Raw genomic sequence first — 21,288 nt, 5'->3', positions numbered from 1 at the left:
GCTCCAGGGACCTGCATACTGCTGTGATGGAGCTGGGTATGGCATTTGAGGCTGGCATACAGGCTGGAAAAAAAAGTTGTTAATGTTTTTTTTTTTTTTTTGGTGGGAAGGGGGTTAGTGACCACTGGGGGAGTCAGGGGTAGTGATTCCCGATTCTCTCCGGTGGTCATCTGGTCATTTAGGGCACTTTTTTGGGGACTTGTTTGTGGAAAAAAAAAAGGGTCCAAAAAAAAGTGACCCAAATTTGCAGTAAAAACGCCTTTCTTTTTTCGATTATCGGCCGAGGGAACCCATCTCTCCTCGGCTGATAAACACGCCCCAGTACCGCCTATGACACACCGACGTCAACTTTGTTTGTTCCCGCGACAGAGTGCAGTTCAGGACGGCCAAAATTGGCTTTCGATTATACCGATTTGGGCACCTTTGCGAGATGGGCGCCCATCTCCTGATTTGGGTCGAAATATGGGCGCCCATCACTTTCGAAAATAAGGCCGATACTGTGCCAAAACTGTAAATACACCAAGGCAGAATATTAATAGAATTCAGTAACATCCAAAATTTAATAACATAGAAACATTGAAACATGACGGCAGATAAAGGCCAAATGGCCCATCCAGTCTGCCCATCATCTGTAAGCCCAAAGTCTTCCTTTTCCTAAGGTATTCCGTGTGCTTGTCCCACGCTTTCTTAAATTCTGACACAGTCCTCGCCTCCACAACCTCCACCGGGAGGCTATTCCATGTTTCCAGCACCCTTACCGTGAAATGATGCTTTCTTAGATTCCTTAACTTCATCGTATGCCCCCTCTTTCCAGAATTTTTCTTCCAGCATATACATGTTGAGGTTCATAAGCCTGTCCCTATATGTTTTGTGTTCAAGACCGCTTACCAATTTTGTAGCTGTCCTCTGGACCGACTCCATCCTGTTTATATCTTTCTGTAGGTGCGGTCTCCAGAACTGCACACAGTACTCTAAATGGGGCCTCACCAGAGACTTATACAAGGGCACTATCACCTCTTTTTTCCTGCTGGTCATCCCTCTCTTGGATCCAAGCATCCTTCTGGCTTTGACTGTCGCTTTTACTACCTGTTTGGAAGCTTTAAGGTCATCAGACACAGTCACCCCCAAGTCCCTCTCTTCCTTCATACACAGAAGCACTTCACCCCCTATATTGTACCGTTCCTGTGGATTCTTGTGACCCAAGTGCATGATCCTGCATTTTTTAGCATTAAATCATAGTTTCCAAATATCGGACCATTCCTCCAGCTTCACTAGGTCCTTCCTTATGTCATTCACACCCTCTTTGGTGTCCACCCTGTTGCAAAGTTTGGTATCATCCGCAAAGAGACAAACCTTACCAGACAGCCGTTCCGCAATATGGCTCACAAAGATGTTAAAAAGAGCTGGCCCGAGGACCGATCCCTGCGGTAATCCACTGATAAACATTCCTTTCTTCAGAGCAAGCTCCATTTCCCTTTCCCTTCCTTCCTTCCATTCAACCAATTTTTAACCCAATCAGTTACTCTAGGTCCTATACCGAGGGCACTCAATTTATTTTTCAGTCGTCTGTGCGGAACCATGTCAAAGGCTTTGCTGAAATCTAAGTATACCACATCTAGCGCCCTTCCCATGTCCAACTGTTTGGTCACACAGTCGAAGAAATCAATTAAATTTGTCTGACATGACCTGCCTCTAGTGAAGCCATGCTGGCTCAGGCCCTATATTCCATTCAATTCAAGAAACCTCACAATCCTCTGCTTTAGAAGTGTTTCCATTAGTTTACTCACCACTGAGGTCAGACTGTCTGGTCTGTATTTCCCAATCTCCTCCTTACTTCCACTCTTGTGCAAAGGGACCACATCCGCCCTTCTCCTCTGGGACCACTCCAGTCTCTAAGGAAGTATTGAGGAGGTCAGTCAGCGGAGCCACCAGAACATCTCCAAGTTGTGTTTGCATTTGGGTAATAACTGAGAAAATGCTGTTAAAAATGTATATTAGAAGGCATGAAATCGACTTGTTTAACTTCTGCTGTATAGTACTAAATAGTAGTAATAAACAATATTAAGTACATTTTTATAAAATACCACTGGATTCCACAAAACAAAAGGAGCAAGTTCCCACAAACGATCTTTCTATTTTGATCTAGGCACAGGAAAAATAATATTTTAAATGCTCCAGGGTTTCAACCTAATTCATGTTTGTGGGATACAAACATCATAAATAAGTAATTAAATACATAGATAGAAACTCTGAATGTTGAGCACCTGATTCTCATAACATGATGTCTGTTTTAGTGGTCCTTTACAAGGAGAAAAAAATATCTGCATGAATATGATATATGCTAGGGTGTCCCTATAACTAGCCCCTCCAAATGACACACTGATTACAATTTATAATAAATTACCACTCTACCTATGAAAAGTTATTTGGTTATTATACTTCCTCTGTGTACATCTGTATACTGCACAAGCTGGCATGCTTGAAAATATAAGTGAGATTAAATAAAAATGCCACCAGCAGTAAGGAATGATAAGGTGGATGCAGCAGCTCATAGGTTTGGGGTTTTTTGAGTGTATAAGGATGACGACTGCGCAGGGGAGGAGAAACTGATTAACCTAAAAGTGGCTTCAGCTTTTTGATGTCATCCCGGCTCCTGTTTTTATCCAACCTCTTTGTGTTCAACAATGTACTGATAATGTGCACAGAGGTATAGGAGCATAGAGGTGAGTGGAGTCTAAGTGAACCAATTAGAATATTTATTACAGTTGTGATGTGTTCATGACAGCTAATAGCAGAGTTCAGTCAGTGAATACCTGAGTGACTGAGAAACTGTCTAATGAGGGTTAGGGGTGGATATGTTCTTGCTATTAATATTAATGTGTCTCCTCCTTTCAGTGAATGTGACTCTGGATCCTGAAACTGCTTATCCTTATCTCATCCTGTCTGAGGATCTGAAAAGTGTCAAAGACGGAGACACAAGACAGAACCTGCTGGACAATCCCCAGAGATTTGATACTTTTCCCTGTGTCCTGGGGTGTGAGAGCTTCACCTCAGGGAGACATTACTGGGAGGTGGAGGTGGGAGACGATGAGACTGACTGGGATTTGGGGGTTTGTGAAGATTCTGTGAGCAGGAAGGGGGAGATCTCACAAACTCCTGAGAATGGATACTGGACAGTGGTACTGAGGGAGGGAGATCAATACTGGGCCTGCACCTCCTTCTGGACCCTACTCCCCCTGAGTGTGAGACCACAGGCAGTGGGGATTTTCCTGGACTATGAGGCAGGAAAGGTCTCATTTTACAATGCAGATAATAAATCTCATCTCTTCACCTTCACCCACACCTTCACTGAGAAACTCTGGCCGTATTTCAGTCCTCCTTTCAATAAAGAAGGTAAAAATAGCGGAGCTCTGAGAATCCGCCCAGTGCCAGACTGGGAATGAGAGAGTCAGACTCAGGGGTCTGATGTATAATCTGGGAGTTGATTTTTCAGAGTAGGAGGAGGGTCTCAGTGACACAGTGAACGGGACAGATGGGATTAGAGCCTTTGAATGTGGGGAGGGGTCTCAGTGACAGAAGTGGGATCAGGACCTGTGAAACTAAAAAGGTGTCTCAGCAGTTCCCTGAGAGTAACTAGACTGACAGTTTCCCAGCTCTTCTATGAGATTCCTGTGTTTTGTTCCCTCCCTCCTGTCACAGGCTCAGTTGAAGAGCTGCTGCTGGCTCATAAGAGGACCTGGTTCTGCTTCTGTCACTCTCCTTCTGACTCACCTCTCTCACAGGCTGCTGCTGGTTAAGGGACAAATCTGGGTGAGAGAGAGCATGTGGAGAAAAGGTAAGACCTAAACCATAGTGAAGCGGGAGACAGAGGATAAAGGAATGAAAGAGAATTACACAGGGAGAGACAGATCTAGAGACAGGTCAGAGAATCCCAGACAAAGGCACCAGGAGCCAGAGATACCGGAGAGTAATAGGGAACCATTGAGAGTGGGGAGAGGCAGAAGCACATGCAGACTACAGTTAATGAAGCCAAGAAGAATGAGGGGAAAGTCATGAAGAACTAATACGGACAGGGGTAGAGCCAAAGAGAGTAGGGGTGTGGATGGTTCCTGTTCATTTCACTTGTCACCCTCATTCTATAGAGGGCACCAGACGTTTGGCACGTAACTTCTGCGCTACAACAGCAGTTACTGTATGTGCCAAAATGGTCAGGGGGGGGGAGGGGGGAACAGTGAAACGGCAGGTACACACTTAAGTGCAGTTAGCTACTGTTCTGTAACTTGGCGCCTCAGCGATCTAGCGCATATCTTCAAGGGGGGTGTTCACATGGGAAGGGCGCACAATACCACATTTAGATACGCGAATTTAAGTTTGCTACTGACGTGGTGTAAGAGTGCGCACCTGAATGCTGGCACAGAACCACTGACTTACTCTGGTAGTCTAAGACAGATTTGCTGCACTAATGTGCTTATTGCTCAGATTTTTGGCGCCTTTTTGCACCCTTTATAGAATTGAGCTCCTTTAGTGCACAGGAACTTTGCTGTCAATGTAGGCAGGAAGAAAGGAAAACTGAAACTCTTTAACACCTGCTCCAGGTATGAGGTGCAATTTTGAAAGTTGCGTCATTTGTATGTCTGAGATTTACCCTCCAACACTGAGGTTCAGTTCACCCACATCGTTTCTGTTAACTGCATGAAGAGGAGGGTTTGCTGTGGACATATTTTGATGAGGGTCTAAAAAGTTAACAGAACAAAGCACAATCCTAAAATATAGGACAGAAACACAGCACAATCTTTCTAACCACCCCCATAACACCCCCCCCCCCTATTGTGCCAAACCTTCTATCTGATTGCAAAAAAAACCAAAACAGACATGCCAGATATTGGAAAAATTAAAAGCTAAAGAAAAAAAGGTGTGTTTTCAGACCTATTTTAAGATTAGAATAAGATAATTCAGATCGTAGGAAGCAGGTACCAAAATCTGCAGGTGTTTTGTACCTGTGGCAAACTTCAAAGTCAGCTCTCTTAGTTTCTCTATGTATTTGTTTCACCATGCCTATGATTTTATAAACCTTTATTGTATCCCCTCTGTCGTCTCTTTTCCTATCTGAAGAACCCCAGTCTGTTCAGCAGTTTCTTCATAAGGGAGTCGTTTCATCCCCTTTAATCATTTTTATTGCTCTTCTCTGTCTTTTTTGAGATGGTTACCATTCACTCCTACTGGCAGAAAAATAACTTCTGCATCAGGAAGTGAATATGTTTCTAGATATAAACATGGAAATATTAATAAAGTATATACTAATATATTATGTGTCTTGCTTTAGTCTCTTCTCCCGTCCTATGAATTTGCATAACATGCTCAGACCAGCCTGGGAAATGTGTACCCCAGAGCCCTGATCCCTTCAACCTCCCTTTCCTCATCCTCCTGTTTCTGAGACCCTCCCTTCCCATCCCCAACTGTCCACACCTTACCCCTCCCTCCTCCCCAATGTCTTCTTATCTTTCCACCTCCATTCATCCCCCTATACTTCCAGAGTCAGGTCAGGCACTGGGGCTTAATTGGTCTCACTTTTCCTGGTTCCTTCCTTTCAATTCTGTCCCTAGGAGTTCGTGTTGCAGAAGTGAGCAAGTTGTGAACATTTTGATAGGGTGAGAGTGCACACTCACCGTTCCAATAGCTGCTCCCTGTATGTTTCATTTTGAAGTGTTGGCACCTATGTTTACAGAGACAGACAAGCTGTAGCAATAGAACTGAGGTGCTTTGCACTGGTAAATATTCCTGAAAAATGTGGCTAGGTCTGACATTTTTCTCTTCTATAGAGGTTTGGTGCCACCTGCTGGCAAGTTTATAGATTATTGGTATCTTTTTAAAAATTTGCATGACAATATAACATAACATAATAGATGACGGTAGAAAAAGACCTGCACGGTCCATCCAAAAAACAGAATGTCCACCATATAAATATATGTGCTTTGTAATTAACATGCAAATGAGCTGCTTGTTGCTTTTGCGACTCGGCTCATTTGCATGCGATATGGGGAAGCCAGTCGGCCAGCTAAGCGTGGCCACTCTGCTCATGGATGAATGAGGGGGCGAGAGGAGACATCCTGGATGGAAGGGGAGGGATGGGGCAGGCACTGGGTGAGGGGACAAGGGAGGGGGCAGACATTGGATGGAAGAGGAATAGGGCAGGCAGATGCTGGATTGATGAGGGAGCAGAGACTGGTAAGGCTTATTCCTACTGTAAGTGGAGGGTCTGAAAGGGGCAGTTAAGCTTTTAGTAGCAGCCCTACCTGTTTCCTTGTCAAAATTGTCATCCAAAAATTATTCTGCTGACTACACCATTTGATCTAGATTGTAACTGCAGGTTCCTTTGTATTTTTGGATGACAAATTTGCCAAGACTGCAAACTCACATTCACCCAGGAAATAGGATATGAATGATTCCTTTAATAAGATACCAGCAGAATAATCATCTCACATAGCTTCTGGTTTCAGATGGATAGTATTCATGGCAGTCTCTAAACTCCTGTGCATGGGGAGGGGACAGTGAAGAGTCTGGCCTTCAGAGATTGTGACTGTATCTCCACAGTGCACAGAGATGGAATACCAAAGCAAAAAGACAAAGAAAAAAAAAGCTCAAAGAAGTTCCTCTAAAAAATACCAATATATAATGTAGTTATACTCCTGCTCTGCTGAACTAAGTGGGGCAGGACCTGACCAGAATGACCAATCAAATATGTACACGTGGACAGAGCCCGGGCTAAATAGCATACACCTCCACAGAAAAAAAGAAATGTTTCTGTTCCTCAGTTACTAACTGAAAAGAGAAGGTGATGGTCTCTGGCTGTGGCAGAAGGATTCAGAGACAACAATGTAAACATGGGCATGTCAGATAAGAAAAACACGTAAAGCCGTAAGATAAAGCCTTGGATTCCTAGGGGAGAGGCCTCAGAAAGCCCAATTTACAGCTATGAAAGCCCAATTTCTACTGACAAAAGCAGGTTTGTACCATTCTGCATCAGACCCTTTGCAGGACTGCTTAACTGGCAGGTCAGGCAGGATTGACAGTAAAGCACTGTTTGTTTATACAACCCTAGCCAGAAAAACTGGGCCAGTATATGCTCCCAGGTTTTCCCCACCCCCAAATGACCCCCTAACAAGTAACTATGAGCTAATTTCATGATTTGCCTGTGATAAGATTAAGGAACTAACAGCTGTGCCACCTTTTCTTTCTAAGGGTCCCCTTTGCCATCCTATATAGCAAGTTGTTTTTTAATATAAAATAAGGGGGAGTTGCCTTAGAGGAATCCTTATTGTCTACTGGTTTCCCACCTACTGTTAGTACCTTGGCTCTTTGCCTCTAAGGGACTCATCCTCTAACTGAGCCCTCTTGGAATTCCCCAGGTTTTCCTCTCCGCTCCCTTCAGGTAGGCTGTCTAAGGTGTCTGGGGTATGCTGTATATCTTCCCCTGTAACCGGGTACCTATCAACTACAACTCCTAAATTCAGAGGGGGCACAGCTTTTCTAAGCAACCCTGTTGGCAGGATTTGGGCAATTTTGGTTTCTCTATATAGAAATCCAGATCACACAAAGGGAAGATTTTAGGGAAGGACTTCTCTCGGCCAGCATACGATGGCCTTAAACCTTGGGAAATCCTGGCCCAGGACAACTGGTTAGGGAAGCCAGGGCAAGACCCCCACTGAGCTGTCTGACTGGGGTTTTGATTGAGACTTGAGCAGTTGGATAATGTCTCTGGTCCCCATGTATCAATTGTAAATTCCCCTTCTAAATGTGACTCTTTTTAAACTTTGAAAATTCAATCATCTCAATCTTCAAGCGCTCAATAGTAGATGATTACAGAAAACAAACTTAGATATTTATCAATGGAGGGAAAAGCCTCAAGGGACAGCTCCTGTAAAGTGTGGCACTACAGCCTTCCGTACTAAGGAGCACACCTGTCTCATCATAGGCACAAAACCTCCGTCTGCCACTAACTGTACATTCTCATTTTAATTTTAACTTATTTTTAATGGCGTAACTTATCTATGTACGCTGTTTAGTAATATCCAGAACACCATGGCTGACTATGGCCAGAGTTTCGATCCTTCCTCAGGGTCCGTGGTGGGTAGTTCTGTAGGATACAAGACAACAGTGTCAAGCATCGATAATTAGCCTGTCACTACAGGATACACTTTCAAAGATTTAAACAGTCATTCTCACTTCACTCTCCTGGTATCCGGTCATATAGCGTACTTCCTCTCATGTTTCCTCCACTAAGGCTCCTCTATTTATGTGCTGACGTCAGACGCCAACCTTCTCAAGAGGCTACCCGCACTGCCTTCTTAATTAAGATTATTCCTTTATCTGACTCTGGGTATATCCAATCATGATTTTTAATATTCTTTTTCAAATTTTTTAATTTGTAAGAATTTTTAGAAAAAATGACTCCATTCTAATTTTGAGTTTAAACCTCTCGGTTGTAGGGTGCGTAGGCGGAAAATCCATCTCTGATCCAATTGAGCTAGGAGGCGTCTATGATCCCCTCCTCTTTCGTTGACGTAACTACTGCAGAACAACACATCTCAAAGATTTGAAACTATGTTGCTGAGTGTCGCAATGAACAGCCAATGGTGCACCCGTTTTCTTTTTTTGTTTGTTTTCTTTAAGTTTTTCTTTATTTATGAAAATAACTCTGCAACATTCATTTTCTCAAAAGAGCACAACTTGCTCACATTTGCCCACGCAGGACCTCATACACCCTAAGCTATTATATCTGGAACTAACTCATACCTTATATCAACTACTACAAAACTCATAAGATCAAATTAGTCCCAGGAACAGTATCCCCTACCTAACCATATCATGTACCACCAACATACAACATCCCCTTCCCCATTCCTCTAACCATCTCAAACCCCAGCTCAACTTGAGAACACCCCCGAACTCTTTGGGGCACTCACTCTCTCTCCCCCCCCCCCCCCCCCCCCCATAACACTCCACAAACCTAAATACTTGCCACTTGCTGCTGTAATCGAGCCCAACCACCTTATGTCTCAGTGTCTCCTCCCTACGATAAGCTGTTAATCTCTCCATACATATTAACGGGCCCAATTTACATTTCCAGTCCCCCAATTTTGCAGGGTCTGCTCTCTTCCAATGCTGTGCTATTAGGCATTTGGCTGCTGCCAACCCCCACCACAACCATTTTTGCTCCTCCCATGAATCTCTCTTATTATTATATAACCCCAAAAGGCATACCAAAGATGATCCCACACTTTTACTAATGCATTCATAACCTCTTGCCAAAAAAACACCACCCTGGGACATGTCCATCATATTTGCAGAAAAGTACCCCTTTGTGAATTACACCTCCAACAAAGGTCCGATGTACCCGGATACATCCGCTTCAATCTCTCCGGTGTGTAGTACCATCTGGATAAGACTTTATATGCATTCTCCTGCACCAAAACACACACCGAAGCTTTGCATACTTCTCCACAAATAACTTCCCACTCTTGATCTAATAAATGGCAATTTAAATCTTCCTCCCAAGCCTCCTGAAAACCATACGGTCTATGATCATGTCCTCTAAAAAAAATTATATATCACTGATATAGGTGTGGGAACCTTTCTCAACAAAAGCCACAAATTTTCCAAACTTTCCCGCTCCTGAGGACTCTCTCCCCTCCAGCCCATTGTGCTGAATTTGTATATAAGGAAATCTGTCACCCTCAGACAAATTGTACGTGGAGCACAGGGTCTCAAAGCTCTTCATCCTCCCCCCCTGCAGCACAGCCCAAAAGTTCCTAATACCCACTTGCTCCCACCTCACAAAACTAGCATTTACCCTCCCTGCCCCAAATGTTTGCTCCCATTGCAAATGTGCCAGTGTCGACACCCCCCAAACCGCCCCCAGTTCCTCCTTACTCTCCCCCATACTTCCCCCAAATGCCTCACATACGGATTCTGTATCCCTGCCAAGATCCCCCCCACTCCTTCAGTAGTCCATAAATATGAACTCAACGATCTATGTGGGCTATATGATTGCTCCAATAGGCTAGCAGGTTTATTTATCCCCCTCTCCCAATCCATAATCATCCTCAATTGAGCAGCAATATAATACCACTCAATATTAGGCACTGCTCTACCCCCCCTCTCAGGGGATCCCCATAGCACCCTTCGGGCTAGTCAGGGATGCCTGCCCCCCCCCCCCCCCCATATAAATTGGGTCACCAAACCCTGCAATTGTTTAAATACCTGTTTTGGAACCACCACTGGGAGCGCCTGGAACAAAAATAACAATCTAGGAAGCACATTCATTTTCACCACTGCCATATGCCCCCACCACAACAGCCACAATCCCTTCCACAGAGACAACTCCCCCCCCTAATTTTATCTATGATCTTCCCATAATTAAGACTATATACCCCACTCAGGTCCCTGGGGATCTGAATCCCCAAATACCGAATTTGCTGTTTGGCCCACTTAAAAGCAAAGCCCTCAATCTACTTTTTCCCCCCTGTTTCAAAAGAAATCCCCCAAATCTCACTTTTATCCATATTAATCCTAAGGCCAGAACATCTTTCAAAGTTCCTAAATATCTCCAACACCCCCGGTAATGTTTGCTCCGACTCTACCACGTAGAGTAACACATCATCCGCAAACAATGCAATACGGTGTTCCAACCCCCCTACCTTAATACCCCGAAAATCCGGATCCTGATGTATCATTACTGCCAACGGTTCAATGTACAACACGAAAAGAAGTGGTGACAATGGGCAACCCTGCCTAGGCCCTCTACCAATGGGGGGAAAAGACGTATATCCCCTATTAATCTTAACACATGCTGTAGGAGCTGTATACAATGCATCCAACCAAGCCCCCAAAATTATCTCCCAAACCAATTCGCTTAATCACTGCTCGCAGAAATCCCCAACTCACCCGCTCAAAAGCCTTTTCTGCGTCTAACGCCACCAAGACTGCACTAGACTGAGATCTTTGTGCTTCCCATATTAAATGCAAAGTACACCTTGTATTATCTCTTACCTGCCTCCTCGGGATAAACCCAGACTGGTCTACATGAATCAGTTTTGGCAATACCCTAGCCAACCTGTTCGCCAAAACCTTAGCTATTATTTTGGCATCTACATTCAGAAGTGAAATCGGCCTATAATCGCCACACACCATAGGATCCTTCCCAGGCTTAGGTATAACCGTTATCCCTGCCTCAGACATTGATCTCGGAAGCCCATTCCCCTCCAACACTCCATTTCCCATCCTCACCAAAAGACCACCCAACTCCTCTACAAAACATTTATAGAACCTTGCCGAATAGCCATCTAACCCTGGTGCTTTACCATTAGGTAGCCTTTTTATCACCCCCTGTATCTCTCCTAATCTAATGGGCTCCCCCAGCTGAGCTCTATCAAACTCCTCCAAGCATGTTAAGGGAATTCGATCCAAGAATTGAGTTATCTCTAACACCTTTGGTTCCTCAGCAGCACTATATAACTCTTGATAATACCTCACAAAACAATTTCCAATGTCAGTCATTATAATGCCAGCTTCCCCTCTCATCCTTTAACCTCTGAATAATGGCGTGCTCTCTCCGTGCCTGTAAATAACGGGCCAACATTGCGCTTGATTTATTGGCAAACTCAAAATGTTGTTGCTTAAGCTTCGCTCTCATGAAATCCACCTCTATCATCTGCAATTGCGCTATTTCCCCCCTCACTTGCTTGAGTTCTGCCCATACCTGCGGTGTGGGGTTTCTCTTATGCCTCTGCTCTAAATGTAATAACTGCTTCTTCAAAGCCAGTGCCTGCTGCCCTCTTTCCCTTTTCTTCGGCGCCCCCCACTTTGACCAAGACCCCCCTCACCACTACCTTCAATGCATCCCAAAGAACCCCATCATTTACTTCCCCATTGTAATTAAAGTGTTGATACTCTTGTATAGTGCGCTGTACCTCTTCCCTCACTTTCTCATCCCCAAGCAATGACTCATTGAGTCTCCAAAATCCTTGTCGCCTACCATGTCCCAACCCATTTAATTTAATCCACACTGGCGCTTGATCCAAAACACTAATAGTCTCTATCTCAGCAGTCTCTACCATATGCCAACCATTACGATGTACCCATAACCCATCTATTCTAGAGTAGGTCTGTGCCGCATGCGAGTAAAAGGTTTAATTCCGCTGCACCCCGTGTAGCAACCTCTAACAATCCACCATCTCCAGCCCCTTCAAGAACTGTAACAAAGCTTTCCTTCCAGAACCACTCTGCTGTCCACCCCCCGCTGAATGATCCAGTCTCGCATCAGGGGCAATATTAAAGTCCCCCCCCCCCCCACCACCACCTGCCCTCCCACAAACCCTGCAAGTTCGTCTCTTAATGTTTGAAAAAATTCCCTTTGTCCCACATTAGGAGCATAAAAGTTAATCAATGTCAATCCCTGCAGCCACCCTCTAAGACCCACACACTGCCCACTGTTATCCCGAAATACCTCTTTAATTGCAATTCCACACATTTGACTTATTAAAATAGCCACATACCCCACCCATTTTGGCCCTATTCCCTGATGTACCACCACCTCCTGAAACGTCTTCCGACGCAACAAATGAACATCCCTCGGCCTTAAATGTGTTTCTTGCAAAAACGTTACATCCCATTTTAGCTTATCCAGCTCCTTAAATACTCTGCTACGCTTTCCCTGATTGTTGAGCCCGTTTACATTCCATGTTCCCACCAATAAATTCTCCCCACCCCCTCCCCTCGTTCCCTCTCCTTCCCCACATGCAATCTCTGTCCACCTCCCTTCTCCAAACCCCCACTCCTCTGCTCCACCGTTACCCCAACTCCCACCCTATCCTCCCCATCCCTCTCCCTCCCTGTAACTGATTTCACTAGCAATGAATCAGCCATCCCACAAGGAATCCCACACTCCCCCAAACCTTAACCTCTCCAACCCTAATCCCTATCCCTCCCAACACCCTAGTTCATCCACATCCCTTACCTTCTTGAACCCCACCTTCCTCAACCCAACCTCCCCAATGGTAAGAGCAGTCCACCACCAATCACATACAAATCTGTAGTCCCTCATGCCATTTGCTTATTAGAGGTCTTTCCCTGCGCCACCACTTTTTGCCACGCCGAATCCGTTCTGGGTTCCCCGGATGGCTGCCGCACCTCCTTCTGAGCTGGAACGTCCCTGCACCCCAACAAGCACAGCGCTGCCCAAGCCGCTTCCGGAGTCTTGACCTTGCGCGATTTACCATCCACTGTTAGCCACATCTCGAATGGAAATAGCCATTTATATCGAATCCCTTTAGATCTCATATATGCCATGACTTCTCTAAAGGATAGACGCTTTTGTAATGTAGTCCAGGCCAGATCTTGGAACACTGTAATCTTACAATTTTTCCATATGATTTCTTTTTGCTGCCGTGCTTTGGTCAAGATGTTCTCCTTCATGGGAAAGTCAGCAAAACACACCACAATGCCCCTCTGGCAATAGTCCCGCTATGGGCCATTCACTCTATGCGCTCTCTGAATTTCCAAGTCCGGCAATGGTCCTCCATCTTCTCCATTCAAAATGAACCCACACAGTTCTCGAATCACCACTTCGCAATTATTAAATATATCAGAGTCAGGGATTCCCTTAAATCGCAGATTGTTGCGGCGCGACCTATTCTGCAGGTCCTCCACCTGCTTCTTGAGCTGTTGTAGTTCCCGCGTGTCTTCGTTCACCACTTTTTGAAGTTTTTCCACATCTTGCTTGCAAGTCTCCATCCCCTTCTCGACCTCTCCAACACGCGTTCCCAAATCACGAATTTCAGCCCGGATCTCTCTCAGGGCATTTTTTATATCCTGTCTGACTCCTGCAAAATCAGCCTTCAGGTCCTGAAACCATTCTCCCATCTCCCGTTTCTCATTTTCACCGGATTCATGGCCCTCCTCAGCCAGCTCATCTCTAGCCCCCGCGGGACTCGCTGCCGTCTTTGTTCCATTCTGTTCAGCCCCTGCCGCCGCCACCAAAGTCTTTTTCCCTTGCTCTGTTGTATAACGAAACCTCTCCACCCCCCTCTTGGGTGGCATTCTTCAGGGATCTTTCCCCCTCAAGATATCTTTCCAGACCCCACTTGAGTCTCTAGGCTTCACCTGCTCGGGCCCAAGCTCCTTTAAATTTCTGCACTTAATCTACCCTTCCAGTCCACAACCCACCAATTCACACAAGACTATTTCTGTCTGTTCCAAATCTTTTTATCTATCTGCAGACACTTTTGTTCAGAAACTCAGCCTTTTCTACAGCAAAGAGGCCAAGCACAGCTCCATCCAATCAAACTCTCATCTGCCAACAGGCTTACTTGTGCCTCCTCGTTATCAATGCTAAAGTCCAGATAATAAACTGTGCTTCCCTCTAAGTGACTGTAATTCACAGCCCCACTCACCAGCAGTGCTCCAGCCGATTTCTCCTCCCATTCGCCGTTTTCCTCCACTCTCCGCCGGCCGCTCACATGGGGTCTTCGCCTCCGCCCCGTACCAGAACACAATCTCCGCAAGGCCCCGACTCTCCAGCTCTCCAGTAGCACCCGATAACTGCCCCACAATGCCTCCATGGCTCACAAGTTTCTCCGCCGCTGCCCTCCTCTTCTCCGGTCCGCCACTCACCAAGACTGCTGCACTCGCCTGTCTGCAGTGACCACTGATTGTTGCCAAAATTGTCAGCCCCCCACGCCAGCCACGTGGCGGCCAGGATACACACTCCTTCTCTTCTCCACTCTTTGATGTAGTCACCTCAATTCCTCTTTTTAGCTGCCCTTAATCCCTGAAACTCTCAGCCCTCACATCAGGCAGGCACGGGTTTCCTCCCTTTACTGCTTGGGTGAAACGCTACGGAGGGTTTCGGGACACATCCGACTACTCCACCACCATCTTGGATTCCCATGCACCCGCTTTCTTAATGTGTATGTTGCTTTTATGTTCAATTAAGCAGGTGCTCAATGTTCTGGAGGTTTACCCGATATATAGTTCACTACATGGGCACTGCACCACATATATCACAAACCTTGACTTACATGTCATTTTAGATCTTAAACTAATGTGTTCCCCTGTCTTGGGATCAACAAATCTTGTGGTGCATATCATCATTTCACACATTTGACAGTCACCACATTTATCGTGGCTTCCTTCCTCCATTTGATTTCCGCATTGGGTCCTTAATACCGCAGGTGGCTTCCTTCCTCCATTTGATTTCCGTATTGGGTCCCTAATACCGCAGGTGACAGCTGCAATCAGAAAACACTGGTCGGCGGTACAGACCATTCCTATATTAGCAGATACAAGAGTTAGCTTTGCGTATAGCCTGGGGAATAACATTAAAGAGATACTGTCACCTGCGGTATTAAGGACCCAATACAGAAATCAAATGGAGGAAGGAAGCCATGATAAATGTGGTGACTGTCACATGTGTGAAATGATGATAAGCACCACAAGATTTGTTGATCCCCAGACAGGGGAACATATTAGTTTAAGTTCTAAAACGACAATTAAGTCAAGGTTTGTGATATATGGAGTGCAGTGCCCATGTAATAAACTATATATCGGGCAAACCTCCAGAACATTGAGCACCCGCTTAATTGAACATAAAAGCAACATACACATTTAAAAAGCGGGTGCACCATTGGCTATTCATTGCGACACTCAGCAACATAGTTTCGCATCTTTGAGATGTGTTGTTATGCAGCAGTTACATCTTAACGAAAGAGGAGAGGATCATAGACGCTTCCTAGCTCAATTGGAACAGAGATGGATCTTTCGCCTATGCACCCTACAACCGAGAGGTTTAAACTCAAAACTAAAATGGAGTCATTTTTTCTAAAAATTGTTCTTAAAAATTTTTTAAAAATTGAAAAAGAATATTAAAAATCATGATTGGATATACCCAGAGTCAGAAAAAGGAATAATCTTAATTAAGAAGGCAGTGCAGGTAGCCTCTTGAGAAGGTTGGCGTCTGACATCAGCGCATAAATAGAGGAGCCTTAGTGGAGGAAACATGAGAGGAAGTACGCTGTATGACCGGATACCAGGAGAGTGAAGTGAGAATGACTGTTTAAATCTTTGAAAGTGTATCCTGTAGTGACAGACTAATTATCGATGCTTGACACTGTTGTCTTGTATCCTACAGAACTACCCGCCACGGACCCTGAGGAAGGATCAAAACTCTGGCCATAGTCGGCCGTGACGTTCTGGATATCACTAAACAGTATACACAGATAAGTTACGCCATTAAAAATAAGTTAAAATTAAAATGAGAATGTACAGTTAGTGGCGGACTGAGGTTTTGTGCCCATGATTAGACAGGTGTGCTCCTTAGTACGGAAGGCTGTAGTGCCACACTTTACAGGAGCTGTCCCTTGAGGCTTTTCCCTCTATTGATAAATATCTACGTTTGTTTTCTGTAATCATCTACTATTGAGAGCTTGAAGATTGAGATGATTGAATTTTCAAAGTTTAAGAAGAGTCACATTTAGAAGGGGACTTTACAATTGATTGATATACAGTCGTATCCCCTTCAGCCCACATTGTAAGCTATAGAAGTTATTTGGTCCCCTTGTACACATGAAGTTGGGTGACTATTCCTCTCTTCATGAGGGTCTTCACACTGCCACTTCCAGAGTCTACCAACACCTGGTGGGGCTCCTGTCCAACTCGACTTAGATCATAAAGTTCCTGCTTCTGGGGTAGGAAGCTTCCACAAAGTTTGCAAGAATGTGTGGTTACCAAGTTCACATCATAGCCTCTTCGCTTAACCCATGACACTTCCTTACTGTATGTTCCTTTTCCCCACATCTGAAACAGGTCAGAGAGGTCAGTTCCCAGAACTGGGTAAGTGTAGGGTGCTGGGTTGTAGTTGGCGAAAGCCTCCATCACTCCAACCCTCCTTTTTGAGACCCCGGGCTTGAAGAAGGCTTCTGGTCCTTGAGTTCTCTTTCCAGCTCATTTTCGAAAGAGAAGGGCGCCCATCTTTTGACACAAATCGGGAGATGGGCGTCCTTCTCTCAGGGGCGGCCAAATTGGTATAATTGAAAGCCGATTTTGAGCGTCCCCAACTGCTTTCCGTCGCCGGGTTGGGCAAAGTTCCTGGGGGTGTGTCAGAAGGGTAGTGAAGGCAAGGCAGGGGCGTGCCGGGGCGTGGTTAAGAGATGGGCACCCTTGGCCGATAATGGAAAAAAGAAGGGCGTCTCTGGTGAGAATTTGGTCCATTTTATTTAGTCCCTTTTTTTTCAGGTCCAAGTCCCAAAAAAGTGCCTGAACTGACCAGGTGACCACTGGAGGGAATTGGGGATCACCTCCCCTGACTCCCCCAGTGGTCACTAACCCCCTCCCACCCTCAAAAAAACAACATTAAAAACTTTTTTTGCCAGCCTCAAATGTCATACTCAGGTCCATCGCAGCGCAGTATACAGGTCCCTGGAGCAGTTTTAGTGGGTGCAGTGGACTTCAGGCAGGCGGACCCAGGCCCATCCCCCCTACCTGTTACACTTGTGGTGGAAAATGGAAGCCCTTCAAAACCCACCAGAAACCCATTATACCCACATGTAGGTGCCCCCTTCACCCCTAAGGGCTATGGTAGTGGTGTATAGTTGTGGGCAGTGGGTTTTGGGGGGGGGGGGGGGCTCAGCACCCAAGGTAAGGGAGCTATGCACCTGGGACCAATTTGCAAAGTCCACTGTAGTGCCCCCTAGGGTGCCCGGTTGGTGCCCTGGCATGTGAGGGGGACCAATGCACTATGAATCCTGGCCCTTCCCACAACCAAATGCCTTGGATTTATTCGTTTTTGAGATGGGTGCCATCGGTTTCCATTATGGGGGAAAACCGAAGGCGCTCATCTCTAAATCCGGCGATCTCAGCATTTAGGTCAAGATTTGGGCGTCCCGAACCGTATTTTCAAAATGAAAGATGGACGCCCATCTCGTTCGAGAATACGGTTGGCCCCCGCCCCTTCACTGTGCTTCCTCGGAGATGGGCGCCCTTAAAGATGGGCGTCCCCAGCCGAAAATTCCCCTCTTTGTCTCCCAGGATTCATTAATCAATTTGTGCCATTGAAAGGTCCAGGTTCTGGTTACGCTTGGTAGAAGACCTCTGCCACTTCCAAGGTGCTCTCCGGTCTCAATTTAGGGTGTTTTAACGCCATTCAAGCAAGGCTTTTTTGTATGTGGTGACAAAAGAGAGAGGAACATCTCTAGAAAATAGTTCTTTGTTTATCATCTATGCCGAAGGATTACCTTTCAAGTGCTACATTGTGAGGCTCCGATTATATTGAGGAATATGGAGTGAAGAGAATGTGAGAAAACAATGACTTTGTTTTGAGGTCCTTGATGGGGGATGTGGTGATAGGAAGACGCACTGCTAAAATAGGTTGCGACTAGACATAGACAGCTATGATGCCGTTGTTTGAACTACTCTCAAAATAACTGTAGAAATGAATACACCATTTTGTGGTTCCATATTTACAATGGACTGATTTGAGGGGAGTTGAAATGAGGGTGTGAATTTGTATTACATATATTAGAACAACATTGTGTTAAGATTTCATGATTTTAATTATTTAATTAAAGGATGATTTAGATACAATAAAAATTGATATTTTGAAGTAGTAGTTATTATAACTGTGGTGATCTTTTTTGAGATAAAGCAACCAGATTTGAACACAGTAGTCAAGGTGAGGTCGCACCTTGGAGCGATACAGAGGCAGTATAGTGTTGTTAGTCTTATTTACCATCCCTTTCATAATAATTCCTAGCATCCTGTTTGCTTTTTTCAGCCACTGCCGCACACAGCATATTGTCTACAATAACACCGTGGTCTTTTTCTTGAGTTCTGACTCCTAAGGTCTTCCAATTTCCTAAGGACTTCCTGCAATTTTTCTCAGTCCGCATGTGTTATAACAACTTTGAATAGTTTTTTTGTCATCAGCAAATTTAATCACCTCACTTGTCATTCCGATTTTCCAAGCATTTATAAATATGTTAAATGGCACTGGTCCTAAAACAGATCCCTGCAGGACTCCATTATTCACTCTCCTCCACTGAGAAAATGGCAATTTAACCCTACCCTCTGTTTTCTGTCCAATAACCGTTCCTAATCCACAACAGAACATTGCCTCCTATCCAATGACTAATTTTCTCAGGAGTCTCTCATGAGGAAGTTTGTCAAAAGCTTTCCAAAAATCTAGATACACATCAACCAGCTCACCTTTATTGACATGCTTATTCATGCCTTCAAAGAAATGAAGCAAATTGGTGAGGCAAGACTTCCCTTGTCGATAGGCTTCTTGTATACAGCCTGTCATCTCCAGAATTGCGGCCTTAACTTCTGTATAGGTGTCCGTGCCATTGGGCTTGATGTCTTGAAATGCAGCTTAGATGCTAACAGTCAGTAGGTTCCCTCCATGACACTTGTAACGTGGATTGGCCACTGTTGGAAACAGGATACTGGGCTTGATGTACCTTTGGTATGTCCCAGTATGGCAACACTTATAAGAACATGAGTAGCTATACTGGAGTAGACCAATGGTCTATCTAGGCCAGTATCCTGTTTCCAAACAGTGGCCAAACCAACTACCTAGCAGAAACCCAATTAGTAGCAACATTCCATGCTACCAATCCTGGGGCAAGCAGTTGCTTTCCCATGTCTGTCTCACTAGCAAACTATGGACTTTTCCTCCAGGAACTTGTCCAAACCTTTTTTAAATCCAGATATGCTAACTGCTTCTACCACATCCTCCAGCAAAGAGTTCCAGAGCTTAACTATTCATTGAGTAAAAAAATATTTCCTTTTATCTGTTTTAAAAGTATTTCCTTGTAACTTCCTTGAGTGTCCCCTAGTCTTTGTACTTTTGGAACGAGTAAAAATTGATTTACTTCTACTCATTTTACACCACTCAGGATTTGGTAGACCTCAATAATATCTCCCCTCATCCATCTCTTTTCCAAGCTGAAGAGCCCTAACCTCTTTAGCCTTTCCTCATATAAGAGAAAAGTGGAGGATAGCCTAATGGTTAGTGCAGTTGGCTTTGCTCCTGGGAGCCTGGGTTTAATTCCCACTGCAGCTCCTTGTGACCTTGGGTATGTCACATTACCCTCTATTGCCCCAGGTACAAAAAACTTAGATTGTGATCCCCCGTAGGGCAGAGAGAAAGTACCTGTATATAATGTGTACAGCACTGCATACATCTAGTAGCGCTATATAAATGATTAGGCATTCCATCTCCTTTATTGTTTTGGTCGCTCTTCTTTGAACCTTTTCTAATTCCGTTATACCTTTTTTGAGATACAGCGACCAGAACTGAATGAAATACTGAGCGATACAGAGGCATTATAGTATTTTTGGTCTTATTTAACATCCCTTTCTTAATAATTCCTAGTATCCTGTTTGCTTTTATGGCCATCACCGCACACTGAGCAGAAGATTTCAGCATATTATCTACAACGCCTAGATCTTTTTCTTGAGTGCTGACCCCCAAGGTGGACTCTAGCATCAGGTAACTATGATTCGGATTATGCATTTTAATGTGCATTACCTTGCATTTGTCCACAATAAATGTCGTATGCCATTTGGATACCTAGTCTTCCAATTTCCTAAGGTCTTCCTACAATATTTCACAGCCGTGTGTTTTAACAACCTTGAATAGTTTTGTATCATCTGCAAATGTAATCACCTTACTTGTTGTTCCAATTTCCATATCATTTATAAATATGTTAAATAGAACTCCACTGGGAATTTCAAGATCTTCTTCCTTTGGTGGACTACTCTGTGGTGACTGAGAACTAGTTTTGTGAGATGGGTCTCTGTCTCACAAGCTCAGACTTTGTAACTTTGTTGAGTCAGGCATCTTCCATCACTTGTAGACCTGCTTTGCAGGAGTGTCACTTCAGGATGCATACCAGAGCGTATTTCTCTCCAGATCGTGCTTATCATGTTGGCCTTTTGCAGTCCCGTCTGAAATGTTGGACCGCAGTGGGCACATTGGCACATGTTTTCTGGAGCTGTCCAGCCATACAAGATTTTTGGTCACAATTGGTTGGTTACTTAAGGGCTTTATTCAGGCAGTCTCTCCATCTTACACAGACAGGTATGTTATTTAGCAGATGTTTTATTCCTGGCCTTTTGGCCTGGGGGGGGGGAGGGGGGTGTCATCCTTTCCTGGCTAAATCATTTTGCAGTGGTGGACTTCTGCTTCCTCGCCCATTTTCTGGAGAAATGCTCTCCTTTCCTATATGACTT

General features: G+C 44.7%; 1 protein-coding gene across 1 annotated transcript in view; it reads left to right on the top strand.

The window, feature by feature from the left end:
- LOC115466331 (E3 ubiquitin-protein ligase TRIM39-like) overlaps positions 1 to 4,847 on the top strand; it is a 33,175-nt gene extending 28,328 nt beyond the window's left edge. Inside the window, exon 7 of the mRNA XM_030197508.1 lies at positions 2,896 to 4,847. Within this exon, the coding sequence (XP_030053368.1) occupies positions 2,896 to 3,443 (548 nt within the window). The 3' untranslated portion in view covers positions 3,444 to 4,847. The remainder of the gene's footprint in view (positions 1 to 2,895) is intronic.
- Positions 4,848 to 21,288: the final 16,441 nt, after the last annotated feature.

The sequence above is a fragment of the Microcaecilia unicolor genome, chromosome 3, assembly GCF_901765095.1.
Source record: "Microcaecilia unicolor chromosome 3, aMicUni1.1, whole genome shotgun sequence".
Classification (NCBI taxonomy): Eukaryota; Metazoa; Chordata; class Amphibia; order Gymnophiona; family Siphonopidae; genus Microcaecilia; species Microcaecilia unicolor.
This window is presented reverse-complemented; position numbering and strand designations above follow the sequence as displayed.